This window comes from Sus scrofa, chromosome 12, assembly GCF_054392235.1.
Source record: "Sus scrofa isolate SSC_HxYL_T2T_F1_AM1 chromosome 12, Sscrofa_HxYL_maternal_Yorkshire_Landrace_v2.0, whole genome shotgun sequence".
NCBI lineage: Eukaryota > Metazoa > Chordata > Mammalia > Artiodactyla > Suidae > Sus > Sus scrofa.
In genome coordinates this window covers 3187156-3203307 of record NC_139394.1, presented here as the reverse complement: position 1 = coordinate 3203307, position 16152 = coordinate 3187156, and the positions used below count along the sequence as shown (strand labels likewise).

Sequence of the window (16152 nt, the reverse complement as noted above, 5' to 3'; positions counted from 1 at the left end):
GTTCCATTTGCGTACATAAGAGGCCGAATATTAGTACCGAGAACGACACAGCAGGACGAAAAGACACCACCACCGTGGACCTGGGCAAACACCCGTTTCTTTGTCCGGAGGGACACAGACCAAAACCCTTTTCCGAATGGCCGACCGACGCTAGAAGCTGCAACTTCGGCTTAAAATAGCAGCGAGGTAGTTACGAGCACCCGGCAGGGAAGCAAAAATCTTAGAGTGCAAGGGTATCAGTGTTTGAGAGGTCCTGTGGGGACCTGTACTTACCCCTCGATGGGGAGGGTAGCAGGTGGTTGTTGACTTGAAACCGAAAACCCACGTGCTGTTTGCTCGCAGCAACTCTAATCCTGTTTCATCTGAAAAAGAAAAAAGCAGACGTATGCCCCAAATTGTCCATACAAAGATGTTCATTTTAACATTAAAAAAATAATAGCAGGAGTTCCCGTTGTGGCTCAGTGGTTAACAAATCCGACTAGGAACCATGAGGTTGTGGGTTCGATCCCTGGCCTTGCTCAGTGGGTGAAGGATCCAGCGTTGCCGTGAGCTGTGGTGTAGGTCGCAGACGCGGCTCGGATCCTGCGTTGCTGTGGTTCTGGCGTAGGCTGGTGGCTACAGCTCCAATTAAATCCCTAGCCTGGGAACCTCCATGTGCCTCAGTGGCAGCCCAAAAAATGGCAAAAAGACAAAAAAATAAAAATAAAAATAAAAATAAAAAAATTTAAAAATAATAAAAATTTAAAAAAAGAAAAAATAATAGCAAATGGGGTGCAGGGCAGGGAGTGGGGCCAACTGGGAGTTTGGGGTTAGTTGATACAAACTATTACATTGAGAATGGATAAGCTATGAGGTCCTTCCATACAGCACAGGGACCTATATCCAGTCTTTTGGGCTAGACCATGGTAGAATACAGTACGAGAAAAAGACTGTATATACATACGTGTGTGTGTGTATGTGTGTGTGTGTGTGTGTGTGTCTGACTGGGTCACTTTGCTGTATAGCAGAAATTGACACAACATTATAAATCAACTCTAAGCTAACTTTTAAAAATTTAAAAAATAATAGCAAACCTAGTTCCTGTGGGGGCTCAGTGGTAAGAAACCCGCCTAGTATCCATGAGGACACTGGTTCAATCCCTGGCCTCACTCAGTGGGTAAGGACCTGGCGTTGCCATGAGCTGTGGTGTAGGTGGAAGATGCGGCTCGGATCCCATGTTGCTGTGGCTGTGGTGTAGCCTGGCAGTTGCAGCTCTGATTGGACCCCTAGCCTGGGAACCTCCACATGCTGAGGGTGTGGCCCTAAAAAGATTCCACCCCCCCCAAGTCCGCCAAAAAAAATTAGCAAATGAAGGTTCTCCATTCAAATGCCCATGTGGAGTTCCTGCTGCGGCTCAGTGGTAATGAACCCGACTAGTATCCATGAGGAGGCAGGTTTGATCCCAAGCCCCGCTAAGTGGGTTTAGGATCTGGTGTTACCTGAGCTATGGTATAGGCCGGCAGCTGCAGCTCTGATTCCACCCCTAGCCTGGGAACCTCCATATGTTATGGGTGTGGCCCTCCCTAAAAAGCAAAATAACAGTAATAATAATAATGAATTAAAAAGTTAAATGCCCACCGATGGGCAGACACGCAAGTAGATGATGTGTCAAAGGGACGGCATGTGGCCTGACAGTCGACACCAACGCGCTAGAGCCAGTGAAAGCAACGAGCTTGACTTCCAAAAGAGCAAGATTCGGAAGCACGCGCACCATACGATACCACTTTTATAAACCGCAAGGTCAAATCGTCCCAGACACGCATAGGTGTGTCAAGTATCTTAAGATACCTGGAAGGAGGCAGGTCAAACTGGAATTGGTGGAACAGTAAGGCCCCCTGGAGGACGGGGTGGGATTAAAGGCAACATCGGTCTCATGCGCAGAACTTTCCACTTGTAAGAGGAGGGAATGAATGTAACACGCGCAATTATGAGCGCACAGGGAGCGGCGGGGCTGGGGCCCCAGGTTTGCCACGACCGTCTCTGCGAGGGGAGAATGACACGACGCGAGGGAGCATGGGGCTGCCAGCCCCGTGCCTGCCCAGCTGCGAGACCCAGGAGACAGCCGGGGGTCAGAGAGAGACAGCAGTGGTTTAATGGATGGTGGGGGCGGGGGGGGGGACGTACCCTTGGCAGCAAGGTCCTGGAGGAACACCCACCTAGTGGGGCACATGGGCGCAGGGTGTGGCGGGCATCTTGGCCCCGGGGGAGGGGGAGGGGGAGGTTCCCAGTTAAGGGGGAATTGCCATCAGGTGGGCTCACGGGTTACCAGGGCCCCTTGGATCAGCCAGGGAGGTGGAGGTGTTCTGACCTAAAGCTAGAACAATCTCTAGCTGGGCCCAGGGCAGGTCGGTAGGAGGTGTGTAGGTTGTAGGGGAAGCAGACGCTGGTCAAGCCGGGGACCTACGGAGAACAAGAGAACAGCCACTTTGGGTGCTGCCCACACAGAGCGCTAGTTCAAAAGTCTTTTTTTTTTTTTCTTTTGGCTTTTTCTTAGGGCCACACCTGCGGCATACGGAGGTTCCCAGGCTAGGGGTCTATTCGGAGCTGCAGCCGCCGGCCTACGCCACAGCCATGCCAACGCCAGCCCGAGCCGCGTCTGCGACCTACACCACAGTTCACCGAAACACCAGATCCTCAACCCACTGATCGAACCCGAGACCTCATAGTTCCTAGTCGGATGTGTTTCCGCTGCACCACGACAGGAACTCCCAAAAGTCTTTAATGTGATTTTTTTGTTCCCATTCCAGCTCTCTGAGTGAAGGGAAAGTGGGATTTATTGCAGAGGGAATGCACTGAGAAAGAATTAGCTGATAAAATTTTGCCAAAAAAGGTTAACAGCCTTGCAAGACAGACTATTATTTTGAGAGGTTTTCCTAAATTCCTGCATTCTCCCCCTGTCATAGTTAGATTCAGCTACTGTAATAAATAACAAAATAGTATTGGCTTAAATCAGACTGAAGTTTATTTTCCTTACGTAGGAGTCCAGACACAAGCAGTCCAGGGCAGTACTGTGGCTCATGCCACCTGGGACCCAGGCCCCTCCTCCCTGGCTGCTCTGTGCCCTCCATGCTGCTTCCACCTCACAGTCTCAGGTGGCTGCTGCAGTTCCTACCATCACATCTCCCAACCACCTGGCTGCCAACAGCAAGCAGGGAAGAAAAAGCAGAGGGCATGCTCCTTTGTCTTGCAGGTACAGCCAGAATTGCAAGTGTGACTTCCATTCTCATCTGGAAACTTGAACGTGCCCGCCAAGCCCCTCTAAGCTGCCAGGGCTGCGGGGGGCAGGTTGTCCTCATCTGGGCAGGTGCCTGGGCAGCCAGCTCAAACGTGGGGCATCTCTTCCTAAAGTACAGGGGGAGGAAGGGATATTGGGGACAGTTAGTTGCTGCCACACCCTTTAGCCTATGAACAACCAAGCCTGGGGGCGGTGCGGTGATGCCCACTCACCTGGTTCTAGCTTCCGGCCCTGGGACACTGTGGGAGGCCGCGAGGAAGATGTGGAGGAAGGAAAGCAGGTGTATGGGAGCCCGGGTCTCCCCTGGTCAGGCTGAGGGGCAGATGTGGCGACCAGTGCAGGAAACACGAGGCTGCCCGCAGCCAACCTGGCTTCCTGTGCTGGTGTGGACAGAGCCAGGTGGTGTCGTTCAGGCCCCATGGCAGGGCGAGAAGGCTTTGCAGCAAGGCTGCAGTGTAGACCCACAGGAAGGGCTGCCAGGGTTAGCAAACTCAGAATCCTTGTTCATTTTGAGTTTCAGATAAGTGAGAAATAATTGTTTAGTATAAGCATGTCCTGTTTCCATTTGTTGTTTATCAAATGTAATTGAGTGTCTGGCACTTATCTGGAAACCCTATAAGGTGAGGGTTTTAGGGGGCCTAGCCAGGCTTGCGGGGGTGGGACTAGAGCCCCAGCAGGGACCAGTGTGAGCTTAAGGCAAACATGGGGACCTCCAGGCTCATCCTGATCCAGGACAAGGATCTTGAGATCAGGAGCCACAGGGGCCTGCAGGACAGGCGGCAAAACAGGGGCCAAGGCAGAGGGGACTCCACTCTTCCCTGCCTCCCAGACCAGAGGCCTGTGTTGCCGAGAGGAGCAGGGAAGGCCTGGACTATTTTTTCCCCCCTCGAGACCGAGTATTCCCCAGGGCTGTTTAAAGAATCTCTAAGAACTATGTTTTAGTTCTGAGGATGAAAAGTTTATTTTTACTGCTAAACTGCAGGTAAGCGCTGGGGAACACTGGTTAAATGCAGACCAAATACAGGCTCCACATCTTCTGCGATCACTTGAGCACAGCTGGAGGGGGCTCGTGTCCCTGTTCCCGCTGCTCACAGCAGACTTGCCAGGGTTTTGCAGTCAGCGCCCTCCCTGTCTCCTGCCCCCAGGGGCCGTCCTCCCTGCAGCAGAGCCCCGATCCACAGCCTACTCATCTTCCCCACTGTCAGGGTTTATGGAAGCTTGGGGCCTCATCAAGTTCAAAGTCTGCAGCGATAATAAAGAGGCCCACTCAACTCGGCTTGGGCAGCAGGACACTCCCAGCAGCACAAAGAGCGTTGGGCGCTGGCTGGGGAGAGGCTCAGGTTGGCCCCACCTCTGCCCTGTGGGCCCCAGCCTTGAGTCCAGATTCCCAGGCCCTTTCCCACTTGCTGGGAACCCCTCTGCGCCCCAGATGCTGCAGAGGTGCTATCTCTGAGATACCTCCAGGCCCCGCGTGCTTGGAGGCCCTGAAGGTTTGGGGGTTTGGAAAAAAATTGTCTTCAGTGGAAACTATGCATTGTCTACCTACTGCACATCTCTGCTATCTGATTCAAAGCTTTTTTTATTTTTTTAAAATAGAAGTACAGTAGATGTATAGTATGTTTTTAAGTTTCAGGTGTACAGCCTAGTACTTCACAATTTGTAAAGGTTATACTCCATTTATAGTTATTATGAAATATTGGCTCCATCCCCTCTGTCCTACAATGTAACCTTGTAGCTTATTTATTCCATACAGAGTAGTTTGTGCCTCTTAATCTGATTCTAGCTTTTTATGGTCTTTTTACACCGTGGGAAAGAAGTGCCTCTGTCCAGAGGTTCCGTGATCCCACTCACCTTCCCTCCCCGCGGAAAACTCATCCAGCCTCTATTGACACTGCTCATTTCAATGTTCCGTCTACTGACGGCTCTCCTTTTGGATTCTCCTGTGAGCCGGCTTTGACATCTGTCTGGGTCGGCTGCTCATTAACCAGTAGACCAGTCTTTAACACTTGTCCATATTTATACCTGAACGAGAACTGTCTTTGAGTAGGGGTTAGACGAACTGAATTCACTCCTACGGTTTACTGACTGTGACCTTCAGGAGATGGCTTATCTGAAGAAGGCCGCTGGGCTGGCGAGGCGGGAGAGAGAACTCGCCCGCCCGAAGCTCCGAAGCGCGGGGCTCAGACCCCGCCCACGCCGAGCCCCTCGCTTCGGCCCCGCCCCCAGGCCTGCCTCGGCTACAAAGGGCCGGCGGCGCCCGCGCCAGCCCAGAGCGTGAGCCGGAGTCCGGCCGGAGGCCAATCGGGGCGGGGGAGCCGCGCTGTGCAACTCCCATTGGCCGACGGGCGGGGGCAGGGGCGTGTCCCAGCCTGCTATTGGCCGGCGGCTAGGCTGCCGGTAGGTGCCGGAGTGGCGGCGTCATGGAGGCGGCGGAGGCCGGGACCCGGGGGGCCGCAGCGCGGCGGCCACGGGCGCCGGCGACCCTGAAGGAGCAGCGGGATCCGAGGCACGGCGGGCGGCCTCGGCGGAGGTGGGCAGGAGGGCGAATCTTGCGGCCTGGTCACGTGGCCGCGCAGTGGGGCTGGAGTCGGTGGGCGCCCATCCCAGGCCCCAGGAAGCGTGCTGGGTGCCCGGGGCGCAGGGCAGCGATCTCCGGCCCCCACGCCGTGTGTGCGCACGGGTTCTGCCCTCTGCCCCGCCCCGCACAGCGGCAGGCGCGGACAGGATCTTGGAACCCGGGTGCGATCTCAAAGGCAGTGAGCCGGTCTAAGAACGCTGGCCGCAGGCGGGAAAACCCTGCGTCCTCATCTGCGAGATGGGTTGATCCCTCCTCCCTCGCCGCCCCCCCCCCCCCCCCCCCCGTCCCGGCCGCGGGTCTACGCAGAACATCCTAGAGTGACATTTGTAATAGCTCAGAGCAGGCCAGCGGCTGTAGTTAGGTTTATTCGCGCCCATACCGGGCAGGTGGTTTCAGGAGCGCGGCGGGAGCGGGGGTGGACATCTGAACTGGTCTTTAAGGGGGAGGAGGGCTTCAGTAGGTGGAGAGTGGAGAGAGGATACAGAATGGGCAAAGGCACGTTTCCATAGTTTGCACTAGAAAGCATAAGGCAGAGGACATCTCTGCGTGCATGTCTTCATGGGGCCTGGTCCATCTGTCTTTCTTTAAGTGTTCCTTTTCTGTAGCCTTTGACTTAAAAAAATTTAACTCCTTTGCTTAGAATTGAAGAGAATCAAGAAGCAGCAGTCTTTCGAGAAGTGGTCAGTTTTAGCCCAGACCCTTTGCCAGGTGAGAAGGACGGAGGATCTGAACGCTCTCTGGTCACTCTTGGGCCTTCCTTCCTGCCCCCTCCATCTCAAGTTCTCTGTTATGAATCTGTAATTTCCACTGATTCCTCACTGTTTCCCTCCTCTGACCAGTTAGATATTATGACAAGGACACCACCAGGCCCATCAGCTTTTACTTCTCTTCTCTGGAGGAACTCTTGGCGTGGGCGCCTGATGCGGAGGATGGCTTCAATGTGGCCTTGGGGCCCCCCGAGTGTCGGCAGCCCCCCTTGAGCAGCCGGAGGCCCCGGACCCTGTTGTGCCATGATATGATGGGCGGGTACCTGGATGACAAGTGAGGACACTGCGGCCTGGCATGGCCTGGTGGGAGGGGACGGAGGGGAGGGGGAGTGCCTATGGGAGAGCGGCAACTAGGCCGGGGAGTCAGGAGACGGGCGCCAGACCACACAGCCACAACCGGGAGAACTCAGGCCTCAGTGTTTCACTGGATTAGGTGGCGGCTTATGCCCTTTTCAGTTCTGAAGCCGATTGGTTCCGGGGACTGCGAGCCTTGCAGCCTGGTAGTTGGAGAAGGCGCCGCAGCGGGATTGCTCTTCAGACCACCTGGCCCCGAACTTGGTCCTTCAGCTAATTTCGTGACCTCCTTCATCTGAGCGCACGCGGCTCCCTTGGCTGCTGGCTCTGGGGTTGTCCGCCCACCCCACCCTCCACCCCAGGCAGGGACCTTTCCTCCCGAGTTGCTGCAGGGTCCGCTCAGAGATCTGAGACGTCCATAGAACAGTCTTGGGCGTGGTGATGGATGGGAAGGCTTGGGTCAGAGCTGGCCATCAAGGTGCAGACGAGGCGGGTGAGCCCGTGCAGCTGGCGTGGCTGTCAACCCCAACCTTGCCTGCAAGCAGGCTGCATCCTAGAGCACTGCCGACCTTGGGACAGAGCGGGGACCCTGCACTTGGAGCTCTGTCAGCTGGATGTGGCGGCGACACCTGCTCCCGACCTGGGGGCTGTGGCACGGTCCTCTTCTCGCCCCAGGACTGGGTGGGCCAGGCTCGGCAGCGCTCTCCCTTAGCACACGCTGGTCGGCTCAAGGAGAATCCTCGCCGGCGGGGCCTCTCTCTTCCCCTTGGGGTTGCCGCGTCCTTATCTGCTTCTGGGTCCTGACTTTGTTCTCTTTCTTCGCCCAGGTTTATTCAAGGCTCAGCTGCCCAGAGTCCCTATTCCTTCTACCACTGGCAGTACGTCGACGTCTTCGTGTACTTCAGCCACCACCTGGTCACCATCCCCCCTGTGGGCTGGACCAACGCTGCCCACAGGCATGGGGTCTGCGTGCTGGGTAAGAGCCGGGCCCTGCCTCCCACTCAGCCAGACTCGTGGGCACACCTGCCAGGTGACCCGGTGATGAAAGGGCTCCGGCTCTGGCCGCTTCTTAATGGGCAGAGCTCCTTGCCCGTCCTGATGGGTTAGGACAGGCGAAGGCAGACCTGTTCAGTAAAGGACCGGCTAATAAGTAGTGTCCGCTTTCCAGGCCACTGGGTCACTGCTGAACTGCCAGCCACATAGTAGCAGCCACAGGCAGACAAAAGGGCGTGGCTGTGATCCAGTAGAACTGGTTTTTCAGAGGAGGTGGGACTGGCTGCAGGCTGTGGGCGGTCGACCCCCGGGGAAGGGCGGTGCTTCTCCAGCTTTCTCATTAATCGGCTTGTCTGACCGATTTCGGGGTATCTGATTCTCTTGCTTTCTGGGGACACTGACAAGTTTGCAGCTGGGGCAGGAGCCACACCTTGGGGACCGCTGGGTCAGGGGGGAACCGAGACTCAGGTCTGACCTCCCTCGCTTCTCCCGTCCCGCAGGGACTTTCATCACCGAGTGGAAAGAAGGGGAGCGGCTCTGCGAGGCCTTCCTGGCCGGGGACGAGCGCTCGTACCGGGCAGTGGCCGATCAGCTGGTCCGGATCGCTCAGTTTTTCCGATTCGAGGGCTGGCTGATCAACGTCGAGAACGCTTTGAGTGTGAGCACGTCTCTCTCCTGGCGCCGGGCCGCCCTGCCCCTGTGCCACGTAGGGACTCTCCACCGTGTCCTCGGTCTCACCAGGCCGGCTCCGTGTCACGGCAGCTCCCAACCGATCGCACGCCTCCGCTGCTGCGCAGGGAGACGGACCTTCTCCAGCGCGGAAGCCGTGCCCGGCGGAGCTTTGCTTCTCCGGCTCCTTCCAGGCGGCCCTTTCCTCCTCCTCCTCCCCTGTCTCTGCTTTGCTTGGGCTGCATGTGTGGCTTCCCGTCAGGCCTTCCCTTCATTGCATTTTTTCCTTTCCTGATCGCTGTGTCCACGTCCTTCCTGCTTCAGAACAGAAGGGAAGTCGGACCTCTGGCTGGGCCCTCTGCTCGGTGGCTGTGGGTTGGGGGCTTCCGGGACATGGCTCTTTTGTGGACCTGGGGCTGGCGCTTCTCCCGACAGACCTCTCTGGGCCTCACGGAGGGCCTGTCGCCATCCCTCTCTGCAGCTGGCCGCTGTGGGGAACGTGCCCCGCTTCCTCCAGTACCTGACCGCTCGGCTGCATCAGCAGGTCCCCGGGGGGCTGGTGCTCTGGTATGACAGCGTCGTGAGCAGCGGGCAGCTCAAATGGCAGGATGAGCTCAACGAGCAGAACAGGTGAGCCCGCAGGAGGGCGGCCGGGCCCTGGGCGGGGGACGGGCGCTCCCGCCGTCTCCCGGAGGCCTGGCATACGTGGCCACCTTGGGTAACAGAAGGGAGATGGCCGCCAACAGACATGCTTCACACCTTGCCAGCCGGGCTGTGACCGGGTTATGGCCACAGTAGCAGATTCTGCCTGGTTCTGCAGGCGACCGAAGTCCTCGGGCCGAGAGGACGCAAGTGCCCGAGGGGAGGAGGCTGAGACAGGTCGGTGGCCGGGGCTTCACGCCGGCTCTCGCCACCCCCAGGGTCTTCTTCGATTCCTGCGACGGCTTCTTCACTAACTATAACTGGCGGGAGGCGCATCTGGAGCGGATGCTGGGGCAGGCCGGGGAGCGTCGGGCCGACGTGTATGTGGGAGTGGATGTGTTCGCCCGGGGGAACGTCGTCGGGGGCCGGTTCGACACGGACAAGGTAGGTGGTGGCCTTTGAGGCCAGGGAGGAGGTGGCAGTGGCCTGCATGCCGTTTTCATTCCCAGTTCTGACCTCAAGGGAAAGAGGCAGCAGCGATTCTCCCCAGAGCAGGGAGACCGGGGCACCGAGAAACGAGCTGTGTCCTAAAACGCTGACTCCCCGCCCGCTCCTGCGGGCAGACGGCGCAGTTTCACTCGGGGGTCCGTGGACGAGGCGCTCTCCTTCCTTTTCGATTCCGCACATCGCGGGGCCCCGGGCTCGCATCTAGAGCAGCACGTGCACTCAGCGAGCACCAGGAGCATGTTTGGTGTTTCTTAGCTCAGCTAAGGGCTCAGGTGAAGCACCCCCAGTTTGGGGCACTGCTGTTTTGATAACTAGTTAAGGTTTTTCTGGCAAGGTGCGTCAGCAGCGAGGAAGGAGAAGCGGGGCTGCTGCACCTGGTGTGGGATAAACAGGGAATCAGCCTGTCCCAGGGCTGTCAATCCTGCCCTTCCCGGGAGTCAGGGGACAGTCTCAACTCATTAATTAAGCTTTAAGTGAATAAATTAATCCAGTGACTCAAGATTCCCTCTGCTCCCCTGAATCTGATAATACAGTGCCAGGTGTAGTGAGAGAGATGCGAATCCTGTGGGCGCCCCGCGGCAGACCCCTGCCCCGCGCGTGTCCCCGCCGCCTGGCGCCCTCTTCTGGGCGGCTGTGGAGCCGCAGGGACAAGCCCTGAAAGCCGCAGGAGCTGCTGGGGCTCCCTGTCCCCTTTCCAGGCCGCCCCGCCCCCCAGACTCGTCCCCACGCGTGGGTGCTGGTGCTAGTGGGGCCACCTCCCTGACTGCTGTCTCCCTAGTCGCTGGAGCTGATCCGGAAGCACGGGTTCTCGGCAGCTCTGTTTGCGCCTGGCTGGGTGTATGAGTGCTTGGAGAAGGGGGATTTCTTCCAGAACCAGGACAAGTGAGTCCTGCGCCTCCCGGGCCCTTAGTGGGACCGACCACAGTGGGGGTCTCAGGTGATTTCCTGGCTTTAGGCCTTGCTCCCCTGGGGGTGGGGGTTAAGGCAGGGCGAGGGGCTCAGCCGCCTGGGCTGCTCCTGGGGATCCTGGAGACCCGTTACCAGGGCGAAGGCTGGGACCCTGAGGGACCACTTCCTTTGAAGACTTGCAGTGGGGGGGCTCCGGTCCCTCGGGAAGGGGTGATGGACGCCTCAGGTGACAAGAGCGGGTTCAGGGCTTCGAGGCGCCCTCTGTGGACCTGAGCCTCTGTGCATTTCTCCTCTGCAGGTTCTGGAGTTTGCTGGAACGCTACCTGCCCACACACAGCATCTGCTCCTTGCCCTTTGTCACTTCCTTCTGCCTGGGCATGGGGACTCGAAGAGTCTGCTATGGCCAGGTGCGCGGGTGGCGGGGGGGGGCTTCCTGGACGTGTCACATCTTGGCGAAGGAGCTGCCTTCTCTTGCACCTTTGGGCCTCCCCTGGGGCAGGGGGCAGGGCCTCAGGGATGGCGGCTCCCTCTGCCCCCAGACCTCCCTTCACTTCTGCCCCGTCCCTCAGGAGGAGGCGGTGGGGCCCTGGTACCACCCGAGTGCCCAGGAAATCCAGCCCCTGTTTGGAGAGCACAGGCTGGAAGAGGACGGACGGGGCTGGGTGAAGACGCGCTGCTGTCTGGCAGACGCCTGGCACGGGGGCAGCTCTCTGCTCATCCGGGGGCTGATTCCGCCCGAGGTTGGAGATGTGGCTGTGAGGTAGGTGAGTGAGTGAGGCAGAGACGTGGCGCCCGTCAGCTTCCCCATCGTCCATGGTGGCGGCTGGGCAGCAGGGGTGCCGTGCGGACGGGACCAGGATGGATGTTCGTCCCTGTGTGAGGAACCTGCAGCGCAGTTCACCGTCCTCACCGCCGCTGCGGGTCCGTGCTGTCAGCTGTCTGCTCGCCGCTGGGCGCGCTCCCCAGGCGTTTGCATCTTGCAGACCTGAGGCCAGCCCTGTGGAACGGCCCTCTCTCCTCTGTTCCTGGGGAGACTCTGGCTTCGCAGTGGGTGCCCTGCGGCCTCATCACAGGACCTTCCTGCTGCAGGTTGTTCTCTCTGGAGGTCCCAGTGCCACCCAAGATTTTCCTGTCCATGGTGTACAAGCTTGAAGGGCCTTCGGCTGTGGGGGTGGCTCTGGAGCTCACCACGGGCGACGCAGGCAGCTGTCACGTGGGAGGCATCTCGGCGCTGACCGGTGAGGGGACGGGTTGGCCCCTCCTGTCCTGCAGGCCTCCCCCTTCTCAGGGGACATCCTGGGCGGAGGGCCTAGAAAGGTTTCACAGGGCGTCAGCGAGCTGGGGTTGTGGGCGCCTGTGGTCCAGGCCTGTGCAGCCATCTGCGAGCTCTCCTGTTCTCCAGCCCTGAGGCTTCAGTCCGCTGGGCCACGGGCACCTCGGCCACCAGGGTGCCCCTCTCCCCACCCCGGCTCCTTGTGCAGTGACAGCTCCCCATGTGGTTTCCTTTGGACTCTCCTTATTAAAGTGCTGTGTCTCCTCCCCGCAGAAAGGAGCTCAAGGCGCAGTCCCCGACCCCTCCGGGTGCCCCCGACCAAGCTGGCCAGATGGGTGGGCCGCTGCGGTCAGCGGCTCAGCGGGGGCTGGGTCCAGCGGTGAGTCCCTCCCTTCCTGCGAGTCCAGCCGGCTGCACTGTGGTGGGGATTGAGGAGTGAGGGGCCCTCCACTGAGACCCCGGCACTAGAGGGAGGCGGGGGCCCCGGCCCTCGGGTGTCCCGCAGCTCAGCGACACGAGCCCAGGTCACTCGCCGGGAGCGGTCCCTGTGGCACGGGCCTCCCTGCGGCTCTGGGCTTCTGTGAGCAGCCAGCCTGAAAGCGCCGAGCTGAGGCCCTCACGGCCGGTCTGTTTGCCTCCCCAGCTGCTACGAGGTGAGTCTGCGGGGCTGCCTCTTGCGGGACCTCTTCGTTAGATTCTCCCGGCCTCCGGGCAGCCAGGAGGAAGAGAACTTCACCTGTCGCCTTGGGGAGATCCAGGTGAGGCGTCCCAGGGGCCTGGTGGGGACTGTCCTGGTGCAGAGGCGCCTGGGCGCCCATTGGTTCCCCCTTCTGGCCCCTAGGGGAACGGGGGGGGGGAGCGGGGATCTGGGGGCTGGGTGCCCCCAGCCTGGGCCCTCAGGCTGGGCTGAGCCTCCTCTCTTCTGCCAGGTGGTGGATGCCAATAGCCTGCTGACCCCGCTGCCCCAGGTGCAGGCTGTGACCGTCTCTCATGTGCGCTGGCGGCCGGCCACCTCCGACGGGGAGGGCGGCCGCGCTGGGCTCCAGCTCAGCTGTACTCTGCACTGGGCCTACCTCCTCCCCCGTGTCCGGGGCTTCCGGATCCACTGCTGCCGGGGGACAGGGGGCGGCGCTCCCGGAGGGGGGCCATCGGAGCCAGAGAAGCCCACGCTCCTGGGCCTGGCTTTTGTCAACCGGTATCGGATAGTGGACCTGGTGGTGGCAGCCGCAGAGCCCGGCCGGGATGGGCGAGTGGAGTTCCTGGTGGAGCCTGTCCCCAAGGAGGGGTTCCTGGTGCCGCGGGCCCAGTGGGGCAGGGCGGCCATGCTCTACTCCACGCCCCGCACGTGAGCAGAATTACAGCACAGCGTCTCCTGTCTCCAGCCGAGGCCCCCACTGTGTGCGGGGAAGACGTGGGTCCTGAGGGCTGGGCTCAGGAGAGGAAAACTGAGAAGCCATAATTCCCAAGGGTGAATCCCCTGCTTTTTGTCTAATCCCTTTCTGTAGTGTCTACTCCACAGATACACGGGAAAGGATTTGGAAAAGCTTAGTCCAGAAAATTCCATAAAGGGTATTTCCTAATAGGCCAAGACGCTATGGTGACCATTTATTCCTGCAGATGGACAGCTAGGAAGGAGCTCAACTGTGGCAGAAGCTGGCCCTGGAGACGCTTCCAAGGGTGGGGATGAGACCGAGGGGCCCCGAGTGCAGAGTGGGGGGCACAGGAACAGCAGTCCCCACGTGTGCCGGGGCAGGTGTGCAGGCCAGACCACCTCATGTCCTGGCTTTCCCGGGGTACTGTCCCCTTGAGCCCGGGCCACTCTGGAGAATCCCCGTCGGATCTGTGTCCTGCTTCGTCTCCTCTGAGTCATCGGTACCAGCGAAGCGAGCGAGCCCAGTGAGCGAGGCTCCCGGGCTTGGGCGACAGGAGGCCAGGCAGGGCTCAGGAAGGCCCCGGTCCCGGGTCGGGGCCCCAGCCGCCTCCTTCCTTCATGCCCTCCCTCCAAGCGCTACCGTGAAGGGTGTTAGCCCCACACGGCGAAGGTGAAGCGTCCTGCCACTGCCGTCCCTCCCCCTGCTTCCTCCTCTCTCCCTGGGAGGGGTGCGTAAGCTTCTCCAGCCACACAGCTTCCTTGGTGGGGTCTTGGCCCCTTCCCTCCAGGCCAGAGCAGACTGCTGTGAGGCTGTCAGCCCCTCGTTCTTGGGCTCTCTCACCCTCAGACCTCCTAGGCCAACGGTGGGGGTTAATTTCCATTTGTCGTCCTCCCCCTGTGCTACGACTGGGCCAGGACACCAGGGTGAGCGTCCAGCCGGGCTCGGGGTCAGCAGACTTGAGTTTACACGGAAGTGATGGGAGAGGCCACCAGGTGGCAGTGCAGCCTCACTGCCTCCGTCCTGGCCCCAACTTGCAGAGGGCAGAAGGCCACACAGGGGGTCTCCTGCCTGGGCAACGTTTGCCTTGCTTGTCTCCACTGGCCCTGCTTCCCAGGTGCCTACGTGCCCCTTTCTCAGCTCGACGAGGATCTCAGGTTTCACATCTTTCCTAATTGGGAACGTTTTACTCTTCATGTCCCACACGTGTGGTCCAGCTCAGTCCCAGAAAGCCGCCTCTGCGATCAGACTGGTGTGAACCAGGAGCATCAGGAGACTTGGAATTGGGGGGCTGGTCCCTCAACTTTCCCTGAAATGCTTTGACCTCCCCCCCGCTGCCTTTTTTATTTTCTTTTTTGCTCTTTAGGGCTGCATTTGGGGCATATGGAAGTTCCCAGGTAGGGATTGAATCAGCTGCAGCTGTCGGCCCACACCACAGGTGCATCTTCGACCTTCACCACAACTCACGGCAACGCCAGATCCTTAACCCACTGAGAAAGGCCAGGGATTGAGCCTGCGCCCTCATGGATGCTAGTCACGTTGGTTTCCACTGCACCACAACGGGAACTCCAAGCCTCCCCCCGCTGTTTTTTTTTTTTTTTTTTTTTTTTGCCTTTTTAGGGCCACACCCGTGGCATATGGAGGTTCCCAGGCTAGGGGTCTAATCCGAGCTGTAGCCGTCGGCCTACACCACAGCCACAGCAATGCCAGATCTGAGCCACAGCTCGTGGCAACGCCGGCTCCTTAACCCACTGAGCAAGGCCAGGGATTGAACCTGCAACCTCATGGTTCCTAGTCAGATTTGTTTCCACTGTGCCACGATGGGAACTGCCCTCCCCTCCCTCCTTTGGAGCTGGGGGAGACCTGGCTTCCCCTAAGTCCCCAGAAGTGGGGGTTGGGCAGGCGTAGGGCCGGGCTCCTGAAAGCGGCAGCACCATTGTAACCACGTGTGCCCTGCTGCTCTCCTTTCAGGAGGCTTTTTTTTTTTTTTTAGTGCTAGTTCTCCGAATATTTTATGCAGAGAAGGAGGGAAAATTTATAGTAGCAATTATTTTCTCACAGTCGGGTGAGCTAGCAATTAGAAGCAAAGGCGTTTAGCAGAGCATGGCGAGCAAGTCCGGGCTCCCCAAGACCATGGTCCCCAGTCCCACCGACAGTCAAGGCTCATGTGCGGGAAAATTACTATGTCGGCATTTAAGCCTGTGACCCTCTGCTGTGTGTAATCGCTCTGAAATAAATTATCTGACGCTGTGGAAAATGCAGAACGCAGGTCGTGGCGAGGGGGGTGGAATCTGCCCTCAGCCTCGGGCTTTGGAGCTCTCGGTCTGGACTCCGCTCCCTTCCCTTCCCAGCTCCCCTCCCCCGGCGTCGAGGACGGCGGCCTCCCTCTGCCCCACCGGCCAGCGCTGCAGACTCACTCGGGGCGGGAGCAGCGGGCTTACTCACCTTCAGGCAGCTCCGCTCCTCAGGACACGCGAGGAGACCCCCGCACGAGCAGCGGCCACAGCCACCCAGCCGGCCTCCGGCGTTGGGATGGCAGCCCGGCCGCTGGGGGCTGCGTGCGGGCGGCGTGCGGAGAGGCCCCGAGGCACAGGTGCCGGCAGCCGCCACTCAGCGGCCTGGGGGGAGGGGCCCTCCTTCCCTGGAAGCTGCTGGTAACCTCACAGGTGCTACTCGGTACCCACAGGCAGCCAGCACCTGAGGCCTGGCTCCGGGCTCCCGAAGGGGTGGGGGGCCGACCTTCTGGAGGAGGGGGCGGGGGCTCTGGAATCTTTCCCCGAAGGGTCTTCTGACTCCCCTCTGGCTTCCTGGGGGAAGCTGCCTGTCCTGGGCCCAACCCCAGGGGCCTTCCCGGTCCTCTGTGCCCTCTACCCTCT

General features: G+C 59.5%; 1 protein-coding gene and 1 long non-coding RNA gene across 2 annotated transcripts; one reads left to right on the top strand and one right to left on the bottom strand.

Annotated features, from left to right (window-relative positions):
• The first annotated feature begins 5674 nt into the window (after positions 1 to 5674).
• Positions 5675 to 13494, top strand: ENGASE (endo-beta-N-acetylglucosaminidase). Its single transcript, XM_021066511.2, has 14 exons — positions 5675 to 5804; positions 6493 to 6560; positions 6692 to 6893; positions 7741 to 7889; positions 8407 to 8564; positions 9057 to 9205; positions 9496 to 9661; positions 10503 to 10606; positions 10932 to 11040; positions 11203 to 11393; positions 11723 to 11871; positions 12180 to 12285; positions 12550 to 12664; positions 12836 to 13494. The coding sequence occupies exons 1-14, from the start codon at positions 5695 to 5697 to the stop codon at positions 13253 to 13255; spliced, it is 2196 nt and encodes a 731-aa protein (XP_020922170.2). The 5' UTR covers positions 5675 to 5694; the 3' UTR covers positions 13256 to 13494.
• LOC146397984 (uncharacterized) lies at positions 6202 to 15817 on the bottom strand. Its single transcript, XR_014820625.1, has 2 exons — positions 15722 to 15817; positions 6202 to 10098 (listed from the first exon to the last, which is right to left on the bottom strand). It is a non-coding gene; the product is annotated as an uncharacterized LOC146397984 (long non-coding RNA).
• Positions 15818 to 16152: the final 335 nt, after the last annotated feature.